The 16,033-nt window shown below is 40.4% G+C and overlaps 1 protein-coding gene across 1 annotated transcript; it reads right to left on the bottom strand.

Moving 5' to 3' along the window:
- Positions 1 to 342: 342 nt before the first annotated feature.
- LOC114471364 (uncharacterized) lies at positions 343 to 14,615 on the bottom strand. Its single transcript, XM_028460121.1, has 13 exons — positions 14,579 to 14,615; positions 13,586 to 13,733; positions 13,447 to 13,504; positions 9,876 to 9,957; positions 9,313 to 9,428; positions 7,901 to 8,069; positions 7,700 to 7,827; positions 6,433 to 6,516; positions 6,228 to 6,257; positions 4,330 to 4,398; positions 4,145 to 4,243; positions 3,869 to 4,003; positions 343 to 1,418 (listed from the first exon to the last, which is right to left on the bottom strand). The coding sequence occupies exons 1-13, from the start codon at positions 14,613 to 14,615 to the stop codon at positions 1,299 to 1,301; spliced, it is 1,275 nt and encodes a 424-aa protein (XP_028315922.1). The 3' UTR covers positions 343 to 1,298.
- Positions 14,616 to 16,033: the final 1,418 nt, after the last annotated feature.

Raw genomic sequence — 16,033 nt, 5'->3', positions numbered from 1 at the left:
AACTTTTTAGTGACATTTGAGTGTGTGTGTGTGTTTGGGGGGGGGGGGTTAAATTAACCATCTTTAAATGTTTACTTTCACTGAAACAGTTTTACACATTTGTTCCAGTATCACAGAAGGGATTTTGTTAAAGATTGTTACATATGTCACATACAGTCAGACACATCAGGTCTGGACCTTGTTTGTCTGTAGTGTGAACGTAGCCACACACACACACACACGCACACACGCACACACACACACACACACACACACGCACGCACGCACACACGCACGCACACACGCACACACGCACACACGCACACACACACACACACACACACACACACACACACACACACACACACACACACACACACACACACACACACACACACACACACACACCCCAACCAAGGCTTCATCGTGTGTCGCGTTGCTGTAAATCATCATCTCAACAAATATCTGGTAAATGTGATATAAAGTTTAGAAAAGAGTTTAAATGTGTTGCTCATGGGTTCCTCTTCCTAACGTGAATCCAAAGCAAAGCGTTTCATTCATCAGAACATTTGAAACAACCACTAATCAGCTGAGAACAACAAAAAGCATGGAGCAAAGCTGGAGGGGGTGGACTGGTCATCTGGTACATCCAGCATAGTCTCTGTGGTCTGGTCCACTACGTTGTTTGGAGGCAGACGTAGTAACAGGAGGTTAAAACCATGGCAAAGAAAAAACAAAAAAAAAATGGGTGAAAAATGACTAAAACTGGCCAAAAGCAGTTAAGAGTGGCCAAAGATGGAGGAAGCAGGTGGTACGTAATGACAGAGGAGCTTAAATTGGCAAACAATGAAAAAGGGCAAAATGTGGAGAAAAAAGGAAAGAAGTGGTATTTATTGGGCAAGAGGAGCTTATTTAGATGAGAAGTAGCAAAAAATATTAAAGAAAGAATAAAAATTGGATGAAAGTCTTAAAGAACTTTAAGAAATGAAAAAAATAGTTAAAAAAGTGATCAAATGAAAGAGCCACATGTTTAAAATCACTGACAACAGCTTCTACATGGTGTGTCTGATTATGTAGTGGTTGGTCTGAGTAGAAAATACCAGAGTTGATTTTTGTTCCAGTCCATCTAAATGGAGTGGAGATGCTCAGTGGTCCAGGTAAAGTCCAGGATTAGAAACAAAACTCAGAGAGAAGAAAGGAGAAGATCCAGGACTGAGTCTCAGATTCCTTCATCATGGACCCAGAGGCTGAAAGGCCTTTGGTTCTGTGAATGTTCTACAAAGAACATGTTTCAGCTGGTGAAGGAGGAGGAGACAGGACTACAGGAAGTTGGTGGAACTCTTTCCATCGTCGATCTGGAAGGTGTATGCACCACCAGAGGAGCTCAGAGCTTCAGTGGAAGGAGGAACAGGAGCCAGAGGAGAGCAAGGTGACTGAGTCTGATGGAGGAAATGAACACACACACTGTTACGGCCCCCTCCAGGATGTTAGACCAAAAGACTTGAGGGGCCTCAACATAAGACGCCCTAACAGAAATCAAAGGTTTTCAAAATATTTATTAATAAAGGTTCTTAAAAGTACCAACAGAACAAATTAAAGGGACTGGAGACCCTGGCTAAAATATATTAAAGTAGGGAGGACACTGGGCCAACCCTATATAGGAAAGTCCACCCAGTGTCCACCCTCTAAACTACAGAAGTTACAACAGACTAATACTACATCTATCTATAAAAGCAAAGGAGGTCTGTGTGCATTATTTTGTACCCACACAAACCCCTTTATAACACTACAGAGTATGTGCACCTCTTTGTACATCCAACCTTCAAACACATTGGACCATAATTGACAACTCTACGTAAGCTCCTCCCACTATATGAATACATACTTCCAAAGGACACCGTACTAGTAGAGACAAAACCAGGACTACCAGAAATCTGTAGTCCAAACTAAAATAACAAACTTATAAAGACGTTGAGTGGGGATCAGAAGACCTCTCCCCACGTATCTGCTGCTGGTCTGATGTTGTATCTCCTTCATTCTGGTCCTCTCAGCCCTTTATAAGCTCCTCCTCCCTCTCCACCTGATTACTGATGTGAATCAGGTGTGTTAGGAGAGAGAGAGGGAGGGAGGGCTGAGAGGGCACCAGCCATAACACACACACAAGCTCTGAACCTGCTTTACACCACTGGTTACATCACTTTTTCTTGCCATCTTTTTGCTCCTTTTAATGTATTTTTGCTACATTACTCCAATTTTTGACACTTCATCACATTTTAATGACTTTTCTGTACATTTTTTCCACTTTCCAGACATGTTCAGCACTTATAAACTAGGGATGTAACAATTAATCATAAGGCAGTTAAAAATCGATTCATAGATATCACGGTTCATATGGAAAATTGAATCGCAGTACTTTTTTAAACAGCAGAGGGCGCTATCTATTTATCCTTCTCTTCTCCAGAAGCGCAGGCGGCGGGCGAAATCGCCTACTACTCTTAAACATGTTCATAAATGATTCCTTACCCCTTTAGCACCAAAAGAACATCTATAATATTACATGAATATCTGCAAAAATCACATCTTTCTATTAGCTCTGTCTGCTGGGTTACCAGCACACTCTGCTGGTCTCAACTAATATCTGATGTAAATACAGTACACTGACTGTTTTTTTAAAGTCCAATTGTTAAGGCACAAAATACATTTTCAGTTGCACTTTTAAAAAGAAAAAGAACTATTATGTAGTTTTGCATTGTTTACTAAAGAACCAGAATTTAAATTAATAGGCTTCTTCTTCATTTGTATTATTCCTTTATTTATTTCATTCAGGATTTATTTTTAGTTAAATTGCATTGTTTTGAATAGTTTATCAAGGGATTCTTTTGACAATGAAAGATAACATTACTATTGCAACAACACATCATCAGTAGGGTAAAACTAACCTGTCTCACGACGGTCTAAACCCAGCTCACGTTCCCTAGTACAGTATTTTCTAGTTTTTTTTCCATCATTTGTCTACAGTCTCATTTTGTAAAATAAATTGTGAGAGAATCGTATCGTGAGTTGAGTGAATCGTTACATCCCTATTATAAACCCTTTCCACCACTTTTACACCTAATGTCACATATGTTGACACATTATTGTCACTTTTAACCTCTTTTCACCAGATTTCATTTGTCATGCCATTATTTACCAGTTTAAACAGTTTTTTAAAATACTTTTTAAATTACATGAACCAAAAGATGAATAAATAAATGTGGTTATCACAGATTCATAGAACAATGGACCATCATTTTACTGACTTTATGGATGGACCCCAAAAATCTCTCCCCTTTATAGATGGTCCTGTCTCCACATGAAGCTATAGTGATCAGGTGACCTTCACTATGTAGCTACACCTGTCAGTTGTTTTCTCTCTCTCTCTCTCTCTCTCTCTCTCTCTCTCTAGGCCTTTTTTATTTATGATTCAGTCAATGTTTATATTGTGTTATATGATTAAGAATATAGCTCAGGGATCTACACTACACAACCGATAAAAGTAGAGGCTTCAATCTTTCAGAATCTGGTGTCAGATTTCAGATAGTCATAGTAGAAAATATTCTGTGGGTCTTTAAAATCAGTCAAAATGCTCAAAAAAGGCTGGAACTGAATGAGTTAAAATACCTTTTGGGCTGCGGTGACTGTGTGCACCTCCCCTCTCCTGCACCGCGCTAATAATCTACCGGCTGCAATACGTTCAATAAAATAAGGCTCAGGCCTACAATTTAACTTAATGGCTCGAGACGGGTCAGTCTTTATGCCCGTGGGGTCGGGTCGGGCTGGATTTTTGGGCCCGATCAAAACTCTAGTGTGAGTGTATAACGGACCACCATTTAGTCTGGTGTGTGTGTACCTCTGGTGCAGTGTTCAGTAGAGGATCTGCAGCAGAAGAGGCTACATTCTCTTTCTCCTCCTTCATGTTCTCTGGGACAGTTTGGGTTTGTGGAGGAGGAGAGCTGTACATGAGTGGAGCAGGAGGAGTGTATCCCTGTGAACACACACACACACACACACACACACACACACACACACACACACACACACACACACACAGCTTTGTTCAGCAGAGAGAAAGTAGCAGCTACGCTCATTACAGCCACTTCCTGTCACTTAGGAACTCAGATCCTACCATTGGAGATGCAGCGGGGGGGTACAGACCAGGAGGGGGGCCGCTCCACTGCTGAGGGGGGATCATGGCGTTCTGGGGGGGGTAGGCGGGGTTAAAGCCCTGCAGACACACAATCATAGTTTTAGACACTAACACATCATTAGAGAAGAAGAAGAAACTGTGTAAACAGGAAGTGTGTGGCTCACTGGGGAGGGAGGGGGGCCGTTCCACTGTCCTGGGCCCCCCACTGGAGGAGGAGGGTGGATGTTTGGACCCTGGACATCAACACATACATTAAACAGGTGAATCATTCCGTGTCATTTTAACAAATGTTCAGGACATCCCACTGTTAATGACATATGCTAAGTAGTTTACTGAAGACCCAAACATGTTCCAACATGTGACTATTTAGAGGAGCTGACATGTCCACCAGATAGGATGTATAGCAGATCTGTTTCTATATTCTGAGAGAGTGGGTGGAGCTTATTACTATACCATATTTACCTTTCTATGTGATGGAGTTACAGACATTATGGAAGATGAACATGGAAGATAAATAAGGACACACCCCCCTCACTACATTATCCATATCTCAATAAATATTGATCAGATCTAACTAAACAATTACAGTGTGAATATCGAATAATCACTGAACAATTGGTAAGAAATTCAGAATTTTTTGAGGCCAAAGTATGTGGGATATTTATTGAAATGACATGAACAGAACTGTGTTAATGTGTGCTACATACTGTGTTACGGACCGTGTTAGCATGTGTTACGTACCATGTTATCATGTGTTACGTACCTTGTTAATGTGTGTTACATACTGTGCTAGCGTGTGTTACGTACTGTGTTAGCATGTGTTACGTACTGTGTTAGCGTGTGTTATGTACCGTGTTAGCATGTGTTACGTACCGTGTTAGCATGTTACGTACCGTGTTAGCATGTGTTACGTACCATGTTAGCATGTGTTACGTACCATGTTAGCATGTGTTACGTACCATGTTAGTATGTGTTACATACCATGTTAATGTGTGTTACATACCGTGTTTGCGTGTGTTACGTACCATGTTAGCATGTTACGTAACATGTTAGCATGTGTTACGTACTGTGTTAGCTTGTGTTACGTATCACGTTAGCACGTGTTACGTACCGTGTTAGCATGTGTTACGTACCTTGTTAGCATGTGTTACGTACCGTGTTAGCGTGTGTTATGGACCGTGTTAGCATGTGTTACGTACCGTGTTAGCGTGTGTTACGTACCGTGTTAGCGTGTGTTACGTACCGTGTTAGCGTGTTACGTACCATGTTAGCGTGTGTTACGTACCATGTTAGCGTGTGTTACGTACCAAGTTAGCGTGTGTTACGTACCATGTTAGCGTGTGTTACGTACCATGTTAGCGTGTGTTACGTACCATGTTAGCGTGCGCTACGTACCATGTAGCGTACAGTGTTAGCGTGTGTTATGTACAGTTAGCATGTATTACGTACCGTGTTAGCCTGTATTACGTACCGTGTTAGCGTGTGTTGCATACTGTGTTTGCTTGTGTTACATATCGTGTGTTACATACAGTGTTTAGCGTGTGATAAGTACCGTTAGTGTGTGTTAAGTATCGTGTTCCGTACCATGTTAGCGTGTGTTACGTACTGTTAGCATGTGTTACATACCGTGTTAGCGTGTGCGTTACGTACCATGTTAGCGTGTGTTATGTGCCGTGTTAATGTGTGTTACGTACCCGGTTAGCGTATGTTACATACCGTGTTAACGTGTGTTACGTACCGTGTCAGCGTGTGTTACGTACCGTGTTAACGTGTGTTACGTAACATGTTAGCATGCTATGTATTGTGTGTTATGTACCGTGTTTGCTTGTGTTACATATTGTGTGTTACATACCGTTAGCGTGCGTTACATACCGCGTTTGCTTGTGTTACATATCGTGTGTTACATACAGTGTTAGCGTGTGATACGTACCGTTAGTGTGTGTTACGTATCGTGTTCCGTACCGTGTTAGCATGTGTTACGTATTGTGTTCCGTACCGTGTTAGCGTGTGTTACGTACCGTGTTGGCGTGTGTTATGTACCGTGTTAGCCTGTGTTACGTACCGTGTTTGCGTTGGGGTTGTAGTAGAACGGCTAAGGAAGAAAAACAAACAATCAGAGACATTTAACCACACACACACACACACACACACACACACACACACACACACACACACACACACACACACACACACACACACACACACACACACACACACACACAGAGTTGACAGGTTTTCATCATGTTTGGTCACATGTAGCGTCTTACCGCGCCTGGTTGACCTGGAGCGTTGTAGGGAGGACAAGGACCACCGGAGTTAGAGGGTGGGGGGTGGACCGTCTGTGGGGTGGTCTGTAGAAACACACTCACACTTAGGGGCGGAGCTACAAAGATCTCATACAAACACTAAATATGTTATGTGTAAACACTGAAGGCGTTCCTTCCTCACCTGGTGACACTAAAGCACAAATCAGTGCATGTGCAGATGTGCACGTGAGGCTGCTTCATTTCAATCATTTTAGGACCCGTTATCATAAGAGATGGTTAACTTTTATTAGGTTATTTATTTCAGGCTTGGTAATTGTGGCTAATTGTAATTGAACTTTAGTAATTGAGAACAAAATTGTAGCTGAATTTCTGAGGATAAAAATAATTGTAATTTAATTATAACTGGGAAAAATGCTGGTCACTGTAATTGTGATTCAATTGTAACATTGAACATGGATAACTGAAAAGGTGATTGTAACTGACCCCAACCCTGGTCTGTGTTTGTTTACATTTGTGCTTTGCTTTAAAGAGTAACTAAACCCAAACCCATTTTTTCTGCTGAATACATGTGTATTTGGTTATTAAGTAGTGATGTTGATTATTCTTAGTCCAGCTCTAGTACACACACACTGTAGTATTTTAATTTTGTGTATTTAGTTGTAAATGTCAGTTACTGCCCTCTAAGGATTGAATGCTGCTAATACAATAGAATGTTTCTATTGGCTGAGACGAATTATTGTGACCATCAAGTGTCACCAACTGTCACTAATGGCCACGCCCCCCTGTAAAAGCTGAGAGGAGGGAGGAGGGTTTCCTTGACAACGGTAACTGAGCAGCTCTGCGCTCTGCTATGGTAATGTTTGTGACTCTGAGCTTCTATAAAGATCATATTCTGGTTTAATCATAGGATTCATTAAACTATGTGTGTACAGACAGACACACAGTGTATATCCCCGTCTGTCTCTGTGTGTGCGCAAACGTGCATGTACTTCTCGCTGTGTGTGTGTGTGTGTGTGTGTGTGTGTGTGTTTATGCTTGTGGGCTGTGTATTGTGTGTAGTGGTTGAGCAGGCAGCGGTCTGTCACTGCCAGCACTGACCGGCTTCCTGAGTGGGCGTGTCTTACTGCATCAGGAGCCCCGCCCATAATCAATTTTTTGAATTTCCCCCCTAGTGGCAGGTTAGCAGAAAGCAGGGCTTTAGTTCCTCTTTAAATGTTAGTGAGGGGTCAACATGTTTCTGAAACAGAAACAACTGTTTGGTTTCTACCTGCAGCACAGCAGGGGGAGGTTTCTTTTTGAAGATCTTTTTCCGACAGCAGCAACAAACCCCAACTGGAATTCCCAGGAGCAGCAGGAGAGCCAGGAAGGGGTTTCCTGACGTGTGCTCGTGATGATCTGCAGAGGAAACAAAGGAGGAGATCAACCAATGAAACGTTAGATTATTAGAGGTCACAGTGAGGGGCGTGACCTGTGAGATCCATCCTGGTCACTGACACCAGGCGGTCCCTGCGGTCCTTCAGCATGTAGCGTCCCTCATCGCTGTAGTTGACATGTTTTATCTCAATGTTCATGGAGTGAGTTTTCACTCTGTCCCAGTACTCAGGAATGTCCTGAGACACACGGGAACCATCACGTACCTGCAGGACAAACACATGTATTAGTCTTGTTCACTAGCTAAACACATCTGTAGTATTTACATGTGTAGGATGTTCAGTGAAGATTCAAACGCTTCACTGAGATTTACTCACACAGAGAAACATTTAACAATAAAATATGCCTCAGCATGAGAAATGTAGTGTATAGACTCTTATTGGTAAATACAGTATATCATCTCTTTCTTTAAAGTGATCCTTCACTGTTTTTACAAATGTGTCCTAAAACCTTTGAAATGTCGTTATTAAATTCTATGCCTAACAAAACACATTATATTGCACCATATTGGTTTTATTAACTTTTACAACTGGGATTCTTTACAGTGTGTAAATACAGGAATCAGCAGTGATTCCTGTATTTACATGCACAGAGCTCTTCTTCTCTTCTTCATGGTGAAACAGCAGAGTTGGAACTGTCGCCCCCTGTGGTCACAGATTTTTTCGGGTCATGGTTTTAATTTATTATCTCTTTTTTTTAACTGATTTTTAGATCAACCCAAAGCAGCACATGTTATTATTTTGACTGAAAAAGCTTTTAAATGATCCTGAATGCTTCACCTCATATAGAACTCAATGGACTGAAAGGGACGATTGGCGTCATCAATGACGTCATTTCAACATGGCGACGCACAGAAAACTAGTCCCAGTTTTCAAAGTTAATAAAACAAATATGGTGCAAAATAATGTGTTTTATTAGACATAGATCTACTAATAAAGACATTTCAAAGGTTTTAGAACACATTTGTAAAAATAGTGGAGGATCACTTTAACATAATTCATGTTGAATTAATCATCTTTCCAACATAATTCTATGTATTAAAAAAAGATTTGAACTAAACCTGCTGATCATGCTCTTTAAGAGCTTTTTTTATGAAGTAATGTTTTACAGGGTTTCTCCAGCACAGTTGAACGTAGGAGCCCCTACGCTGTGATTCTGACCTTCTACGCTTTGTTCCAACCAGCGTAGGCTTTTCTCTTCTTTGTGTGCAGTCGTAATAATTGTTGCACACTAGGACACAAAGTTCATAAAGCTGAATCAGCCTTTGAATCAAATGTTATGTGTTGTCTCTACAGTGTGAGTACTTATGAGTGGAGGAAAATTAAAAACAGCTTTAGCTTTACTTCACTAAATCTAGCCTCACATTGCAGTAAACAGTGTTATGGAGGGTTAGATATTGACACATTTTTCAAAAGTTGTGTATTAAGATCTTCTATGTGTTGACCTCACCAGGGTAACGTTGGTGTTCTCGTTAGAAAATGAGAGGAAGGCGTCGGCGAGGTTGATTCCTTCCAGTGAGATGTGCAGGTTCTCTCCTGCTACACACTTCACATAGTTGTGTCGCGCTGAGCAAAAAAAAAAAGAGCGTTGGTGCTCTCTGTGTATTATCAGTGGTATACGTCACACTGCTTATTGGTCGCTGTACAAGACATTCACACATTGGCTGCTCCGTCACATAGGCTGCTTCCTATTGGCTAATGAGGGTCTTCTTTAAATGACTCGGCCAATCAGAATATATATATACATATCTTGTTACTAAAGCTGAGTTGATCTGAAGCTTGCTTTTGAACGTTTGGTTGAAGGTGATGATCAGTGAATGAGTCAGTCTAGTGGTGACAGTCGGTACTACACAGCTGCACACAGACCTCTGCTGTATTGGACGCACCCTCAACTTTAAATCAATAGAGACCTATACGAAGGGAAATACAGAACGTGATGAAAGCTGTGTGTGGTTTCACTATTTCTATTTCTTCACTCAAACCATCAAAGTGAACAAAGTGTCACTAACTCACGTGTGACGACCACTCTGACCGTGGAAATCTCTTTGTTCCAAAAGTCTCTTTGAATGTACGTTCCCTGGTCTTCATACGTGACCTGAAACACACGAGAACATGAGTCACATCAATGTGTTTCATGTAAAGTGAGAGGAAACAACACTGTGTGTAGCTACTTTATTTCATTCCAACACATATAAATATAGTTGAAAAGACATTTTTACCACTCGTCTAAACAACGTCAATATTTGGTAGAAAAGTAAAAGGTGAAAAGTCGTCCTTTTCTGGTCGTAGTATTATGCACTCAATATGAATTTAGTTTGTTAATTAATTAATTAAAAGTGTAATATCTCACCTTCCCAAAGTGTAATACCTAATTGTGGGAACCTTTGTAGTAACTTGTAGCAGGATCAGATTTGTATTTTTGGTTTATGTTTGTGGGCTGTTATGTTTGAAGCTGTTACAATACATTTTTATTAATATTTTTGGCTAATTTGGTCCAAATTAGTCCAAATAAAAGAGTTAAAATTGTTAAGCTACTAACCCTAAATGATAAGTCATAGTTCCAATGACTAAATGGGCCAAATCTGGACCAAGTTGGACGGCCCAATAGCAACTTCATTTCTACAACTATAACTGAGCTACGTTGGACAATACAATAATAACTGAATTTCAACGACTATATAATTGAGGCTAAATCGTGGCTAAGACGGACTGACCAGATGTAGCCCAAAGAAAAAACGTCTAAATGACGTTGGGTGTTCAGTGGGTTGTTATTGGTTTTTTACACAAAGGATTTAGGGAAGCAACGTCCCAGAAACAACACACGCACACACACGCGCACACACACACACAGCTCAGACAAGTGCTAATAATACATATCACAGCTGATTCTATTCTTAACTTCACACTGACTGACATTTAGACAGTTCATTCACACTGTGTGTGTGTGTGTGTGTGTGTGTGTGTGTGTGTGCGTGTGTGTGTGTGTGTGTGTTGTTTCTGGGACGTTGCTTCCCTAAATCCTTTGTGTAAAAAACCAATAACAACCCACAACCCAGTTTCTATACAAATGAAAGCTGCACCTTCAAAGCGTGTCACAACTTGTTGAAGCATTTGGTTTCTTAAACATGATGAAATATAACAATATATTAATTGTGTTTTTTATATTCAAAACAAATCCATTTAAAATCTTTCTGAATCTTTTAATCAAAAATATTTAATGTAATCTGTAAACGACCACTGTTTTTACAAGTCTGACCTAAAACCTTCTAAATGTCATTATTAGTAGATTTATGTCTAACAAAACACATTATTATTCACCATATTTGTTTAATTAAATTGATTGATTGATTGATCGATTGATCGATTGATCGATTGATTGATTGATTGATTGATTGATCGATCTGGTAGATGATGTTAGAGAGTAAATCACAGACAATTGAAGACACACCAATCCTGAGGAAAGAAGTCCTTTTTGGTGGAAGTCTTTCAACAGTCTGTGATCCCTTAAACAGTTTAAGGGTTTACATCTACATCTTTAACTTTTCCTGGTTTTTTAAGAGCAAATCCAAAAGCAGCACAAGTTGTTACTTTAACTGAAAAAGCTGCACAATTATCTAAAAAGCGACTAAAATTATTATTATTATTATTTTCCTGCTTGCACTCAGAGGAGAAGGACACTATTTTCCCCTCACTCCCTTCTTTTCCTGCTTGCTGCTCTTTGTCTTGTTTTAATCTAACAGGAGCCTCTATCAGCATCCTGATCCTGAATCTAATCATGGAATTGATTATTTGGTCTTTCTTCGCTTTTGGTCAAATCTCTCTACTAGAAGGACGGGCAATGGGAGAGTTTGCAAGTCCTGAGGACGTAGAAGACGTCCACCATCAGATTGGAATTTATGATATTTGGTCTTTTGATGATTGGATCTGACATTTTCCTGATTTATCGCAAAATTGGATTACATTGGCAGCACTATTGGAAGCCGCAGTCATCGACGAAAAGAGCCAAACTCTCAGAACTCTCAGATGGATTCCACCGTGGAACTTTAAGAGGAGGATAGTTTGTTTCACAGGAAATGGCCACACAATTGGATCACTGATCAAATTGACCAGGAACAAAACAGGAGCGCTGGCAGTCATGTTATGGCTAACCCGTCTAAAAACACCTTCTCTATTCTCATTCTCTACACCTCTTCTTCTTACCCATTGTTTCATATTTCTCATCTATGAAATGGAGCGCTGCTGTTGTGGCTGCTCCCCAGTACTCCCGTTCCTGCCCCCATACAGTGTTGTGATAGTGACTGAAAAAAAGTAACTAGTTACTGTTACTAGTTACTTCATCCACAAAGTAACTCAGTTACTATTTTGATTACTTACACCAAAAAGTAATGCATTACTGGAAAAAGTAACATTTGAGTTACTTAGAATTAAAGAATGTATTATTTATTTTGGGTCATTTGTGTCCATACAGCTTCATATTAGTGCTGTAATAATATAATAATCCACTGTTGATCAACTTCTATAAAACAACCATAAATGATGTGCATATAAAGCACAAAACAGCTGCTCCAAAACAGCTGCTCCAAAATTAAAACAGTAATTTTTCAGCCTTAGCACAGTAATGTGAAGTAAGCTGTGCATATTCCAGGTGCACATTCTGCTGTTGAAAATGTTATAAAAATAAATTCACAGCATTTTTCTCAGCTACACAATGCTAAACATATCAGGCTAATGAGCTGCTGTTAGCAGTGACTCAGCAGTAGCGACAGGCTTCTTATTTACAACAACATAGCGTGCAATAGTTTGGCTGATCTGTCTCTGGATAACAGTCACAGTCCGTTAAAATCCAGCCGCAGCATTAGCTTAGCTTCACTGATGCATCTTTTGGAGACAAAAATAATACGTGTATTTCCACTCTGAGAAACTCGTCCTGTTCTCGCATTGACTCGCCATGATTGGCATACGTGATGTAAACAGAAACACACTGACAATGTTTCTTCTTCTTCTACTGTTTTACCGTGGTTGGCACGGCATCCCGCGAAAATATGTAGCGCCACTGTAAACAGGAAGTACACTGCAGCTAGCAAAGTAACGGACAAACGCACCATATTGTAACGGTAACGACGGTATTTCTTTAAAAAATATTGCGTTACAGTACTAGTTACTGTCAAAAGTGACAATAACATATCACGCTGCCCCCATGTCATATGTTATTGTCTTTGATGTTTCTTGGTCGGGATGGAACTGAAACTATTCTTTAAATCAAGCTGAATGTTTCACTCTAATAGAAAACAATAAATGTTTACAGTCAGTGGGGCCATGTGACATCATCAATCATGTGATTGAACACAGGCTCTAGAACTCTAAAGTAGTCCTATTTATAAAAGGTAATTAAACAAATGTGGTGAATAATAATATGTTTTGTTAGACATAGATCTACTAATAAGGACATTTAGAAGGTTTGAGGAAACATCTGTTAAACCAGTAAAAACTGTATGAACATTTGTGGATGCTTCAGTCTGAGGTTGATACATCATTTCTTTGATAAGGTCAAACCATGATTATATTATGTTGACATGTTGTTTACCCGGTCGATGTACCAGCGTCGGTCGCTGCCTGTACCCGACACTCTTCCTTTGGACAGCCTGGAAACAACAACAGTTCAGTATCACCGTGAGCTTCACTTTTCCTCCTAATCCAGATGTTTGTCCCTGTGAGTGCCTGACCTGCTGCGTCCTCGCTCCCAGTACAGGAACGTCTTACTGGGATCATCAGCTGGGCTGAACTCCAGCTTCTCTGAACTCTTGGGCAAGTAGATCTTCAGCTGGCGACCGTGGGCCAAACGCTCGTGGAGGTCATGGACAGCAAAGGATTCTGGGACAGAGAAGATGGATGGATGGATGGATGGATGGATAGATAGATGGATGATAGATAATAGATAGACAGACAGACAGACCGGCCCACTAGGATGATGCCTGGTATACCAGATGACCAGTCCACCCCTGTGTAGACCACTTCAGCGTTAGACTTCACACCTCAACCTACACTGAAGGCAGCCACAACAGCATCACAACGGTCCCCAACATCTGTACAAAACACACACACAGTGAGCACATCTGCACTCAGAATAAAAGCATTCATTGGTGTGTTTTGTGTGTTTCAGTCCAACTAATTAGAGAACCTATGGAACGCCATGGGGGGCGGGGCCTCATCATGTTGCTACAGTTGGTTTATTAAAGAATCACTATAGTTTTCTGCTGAAAAAACAAATGTATTTTGTAATGAATGTTGTTTCTGTTGTTTGATTTTTAGTCCAACTCTTCACATTTAGTCAAAAATATTTGATTTGTCATATTTATTTGTAAAATGTGAGAGTTGACAGCTGTACGTCCAGATTACATACAAAGTCAATAAATAGATGCGTCCAGATGCAAAATCTTTCCTGTGTGGGTGGTGCGCTCACACGCCAAATGCGTTGGCTGGTGCGAGCGCGATCCTGATTTATGCAACATTCGCAAGAGTTGAAAATATTTGAAGGTCTGCGACTGTTTCACATGACGAAAGCCAATCAGAGTCTTTGTTGACGATGACGTTCAGGCCGTTACACAGACACTGGTCTGTTCACCCATTCAACCATGGAGTAAAAGCGTGTGTGACCACCTGGAGCTGTAGGACACGCCCTTTATCAGGAGGAGGAGAACAGTGAGGACCCTGCGGACCCTCGGTGCGTTTCGTTCGGAGCCGCACAAGACGCATCCGGTGTGAACGCAGCATGAGGCAGGGCCATATCGGGACCTCATTTAGGGTCACCAGACACTGGGAGGGGGGGTCCCCAGATGCCTTTAAGAAACTAAGAATATTTTCTGAACAATTTGAGCCCATTTTTGCTTATTTTTACCCTTTTTCTGCAACTTCACCAAACTCATCATATTTGAACTTATTTTCATCACTTTTTCGTGTGTGTGTGTGTGTAGTTCATTTTTTATCATTTTTATTATCGTTTGGTTTTTCTTGGTCATTATGTGTGGATCCTCAAAGGGGCGGAGTTAGCAGCATCTGACCAATCACAGAGCAGAGCAGCCTCCATGTAAACTGTGGATTAATAAATTCATCAGATGATAAACGTTAAAAGGCATGTTTCACATAGAGTATAAATTGTGTTTTGTGCGCTTCAGTGCATTCTTGTTTTTTTTTTTTAGTGTATTTTAATATTTTGTTCATTCTTATTTTTTTGTGCATTCTTTAATCATGATTAATGGTGATTTTCAGATTTGTGATTAATTAGTTAATTTTTTTTCATTGATTCCTGGCCCTAATATAGTGTAAATATAAGTTTTCACACACACACACACACACACACACACACACACACACACACACACACACACACACACACACACACAGGTTGGCGTTAATTGATAATTAATTACAATTATGGTGTAATTACAATTGTAATTTAAAAAATAGTTTGCTGTCGTAATTGTAATTAAATTGTACTTGAAGTCAGATAATTGACTTTGTAATTGTATTTGTTATGAAAATTATATAACAATTGTCAATTATAACTTAATGCTAAACTGTTAAACCATGTTACAGTTTATCCATCCATTTTCATACCCACTTATTCCCATTTAACAGGGTCGCGGGGGTCTGCCGGTGCCAATCTCCAGCTCTCATAGGGCGCTGGGCGGGGGTACACCCTGGACAGGGCGCCAGTCCATCACAGGGCAACACAGACACAGACAACCATTCACTCTCTCATTCACTCCTATGGGCAATTTAGAGACTCCAATCAACCTTACAGTCATGTTTTTGGATTGTGGGAGGAAGCCGGAGGACCCGGAGGAAACCCACGCAGCACGGGGAGAACATGCAAACTCCACACAGAAAGGACCCAAGTCCACTCCAGGGCTTGAACCCAGGACCTTCTTGCTGTGAGGCAGACGTGCTAACCACTAATCCACCGTGCGCCTCTGTTACAGTTTACACATATGAAATTAATAATTATTAAAATATGTTTCATATCAAGCTTTCACACTTTTTAGCATTAAAAAAATGTTTGGCCCAATATTGGAACAATTAGTTTAAACTGGCCCAAAATAGTAGAAAAGGTGATGAAATGGACATTTAAAAACCACAGAAATTGGTTAAAAGTTGGAAATTAGAGTGGATAA

This window comes from Gouania willdenowi, chromosome 1 (assembly GCF_900634775.1).
Source record: "Gouania willdenowi chromosome 1, fGouWil2.1, whole genome shotgun sequence".
Lineage (NCBI taxonomy): Eukaryota > Metazoa > Chordata > Actinopteri > Blenniiformes > Gobiesocidae > Gouania > Gouania willdenowi.
This window is presented reverse-complemented; position numbering and strand designations above follow the sequence as displayed.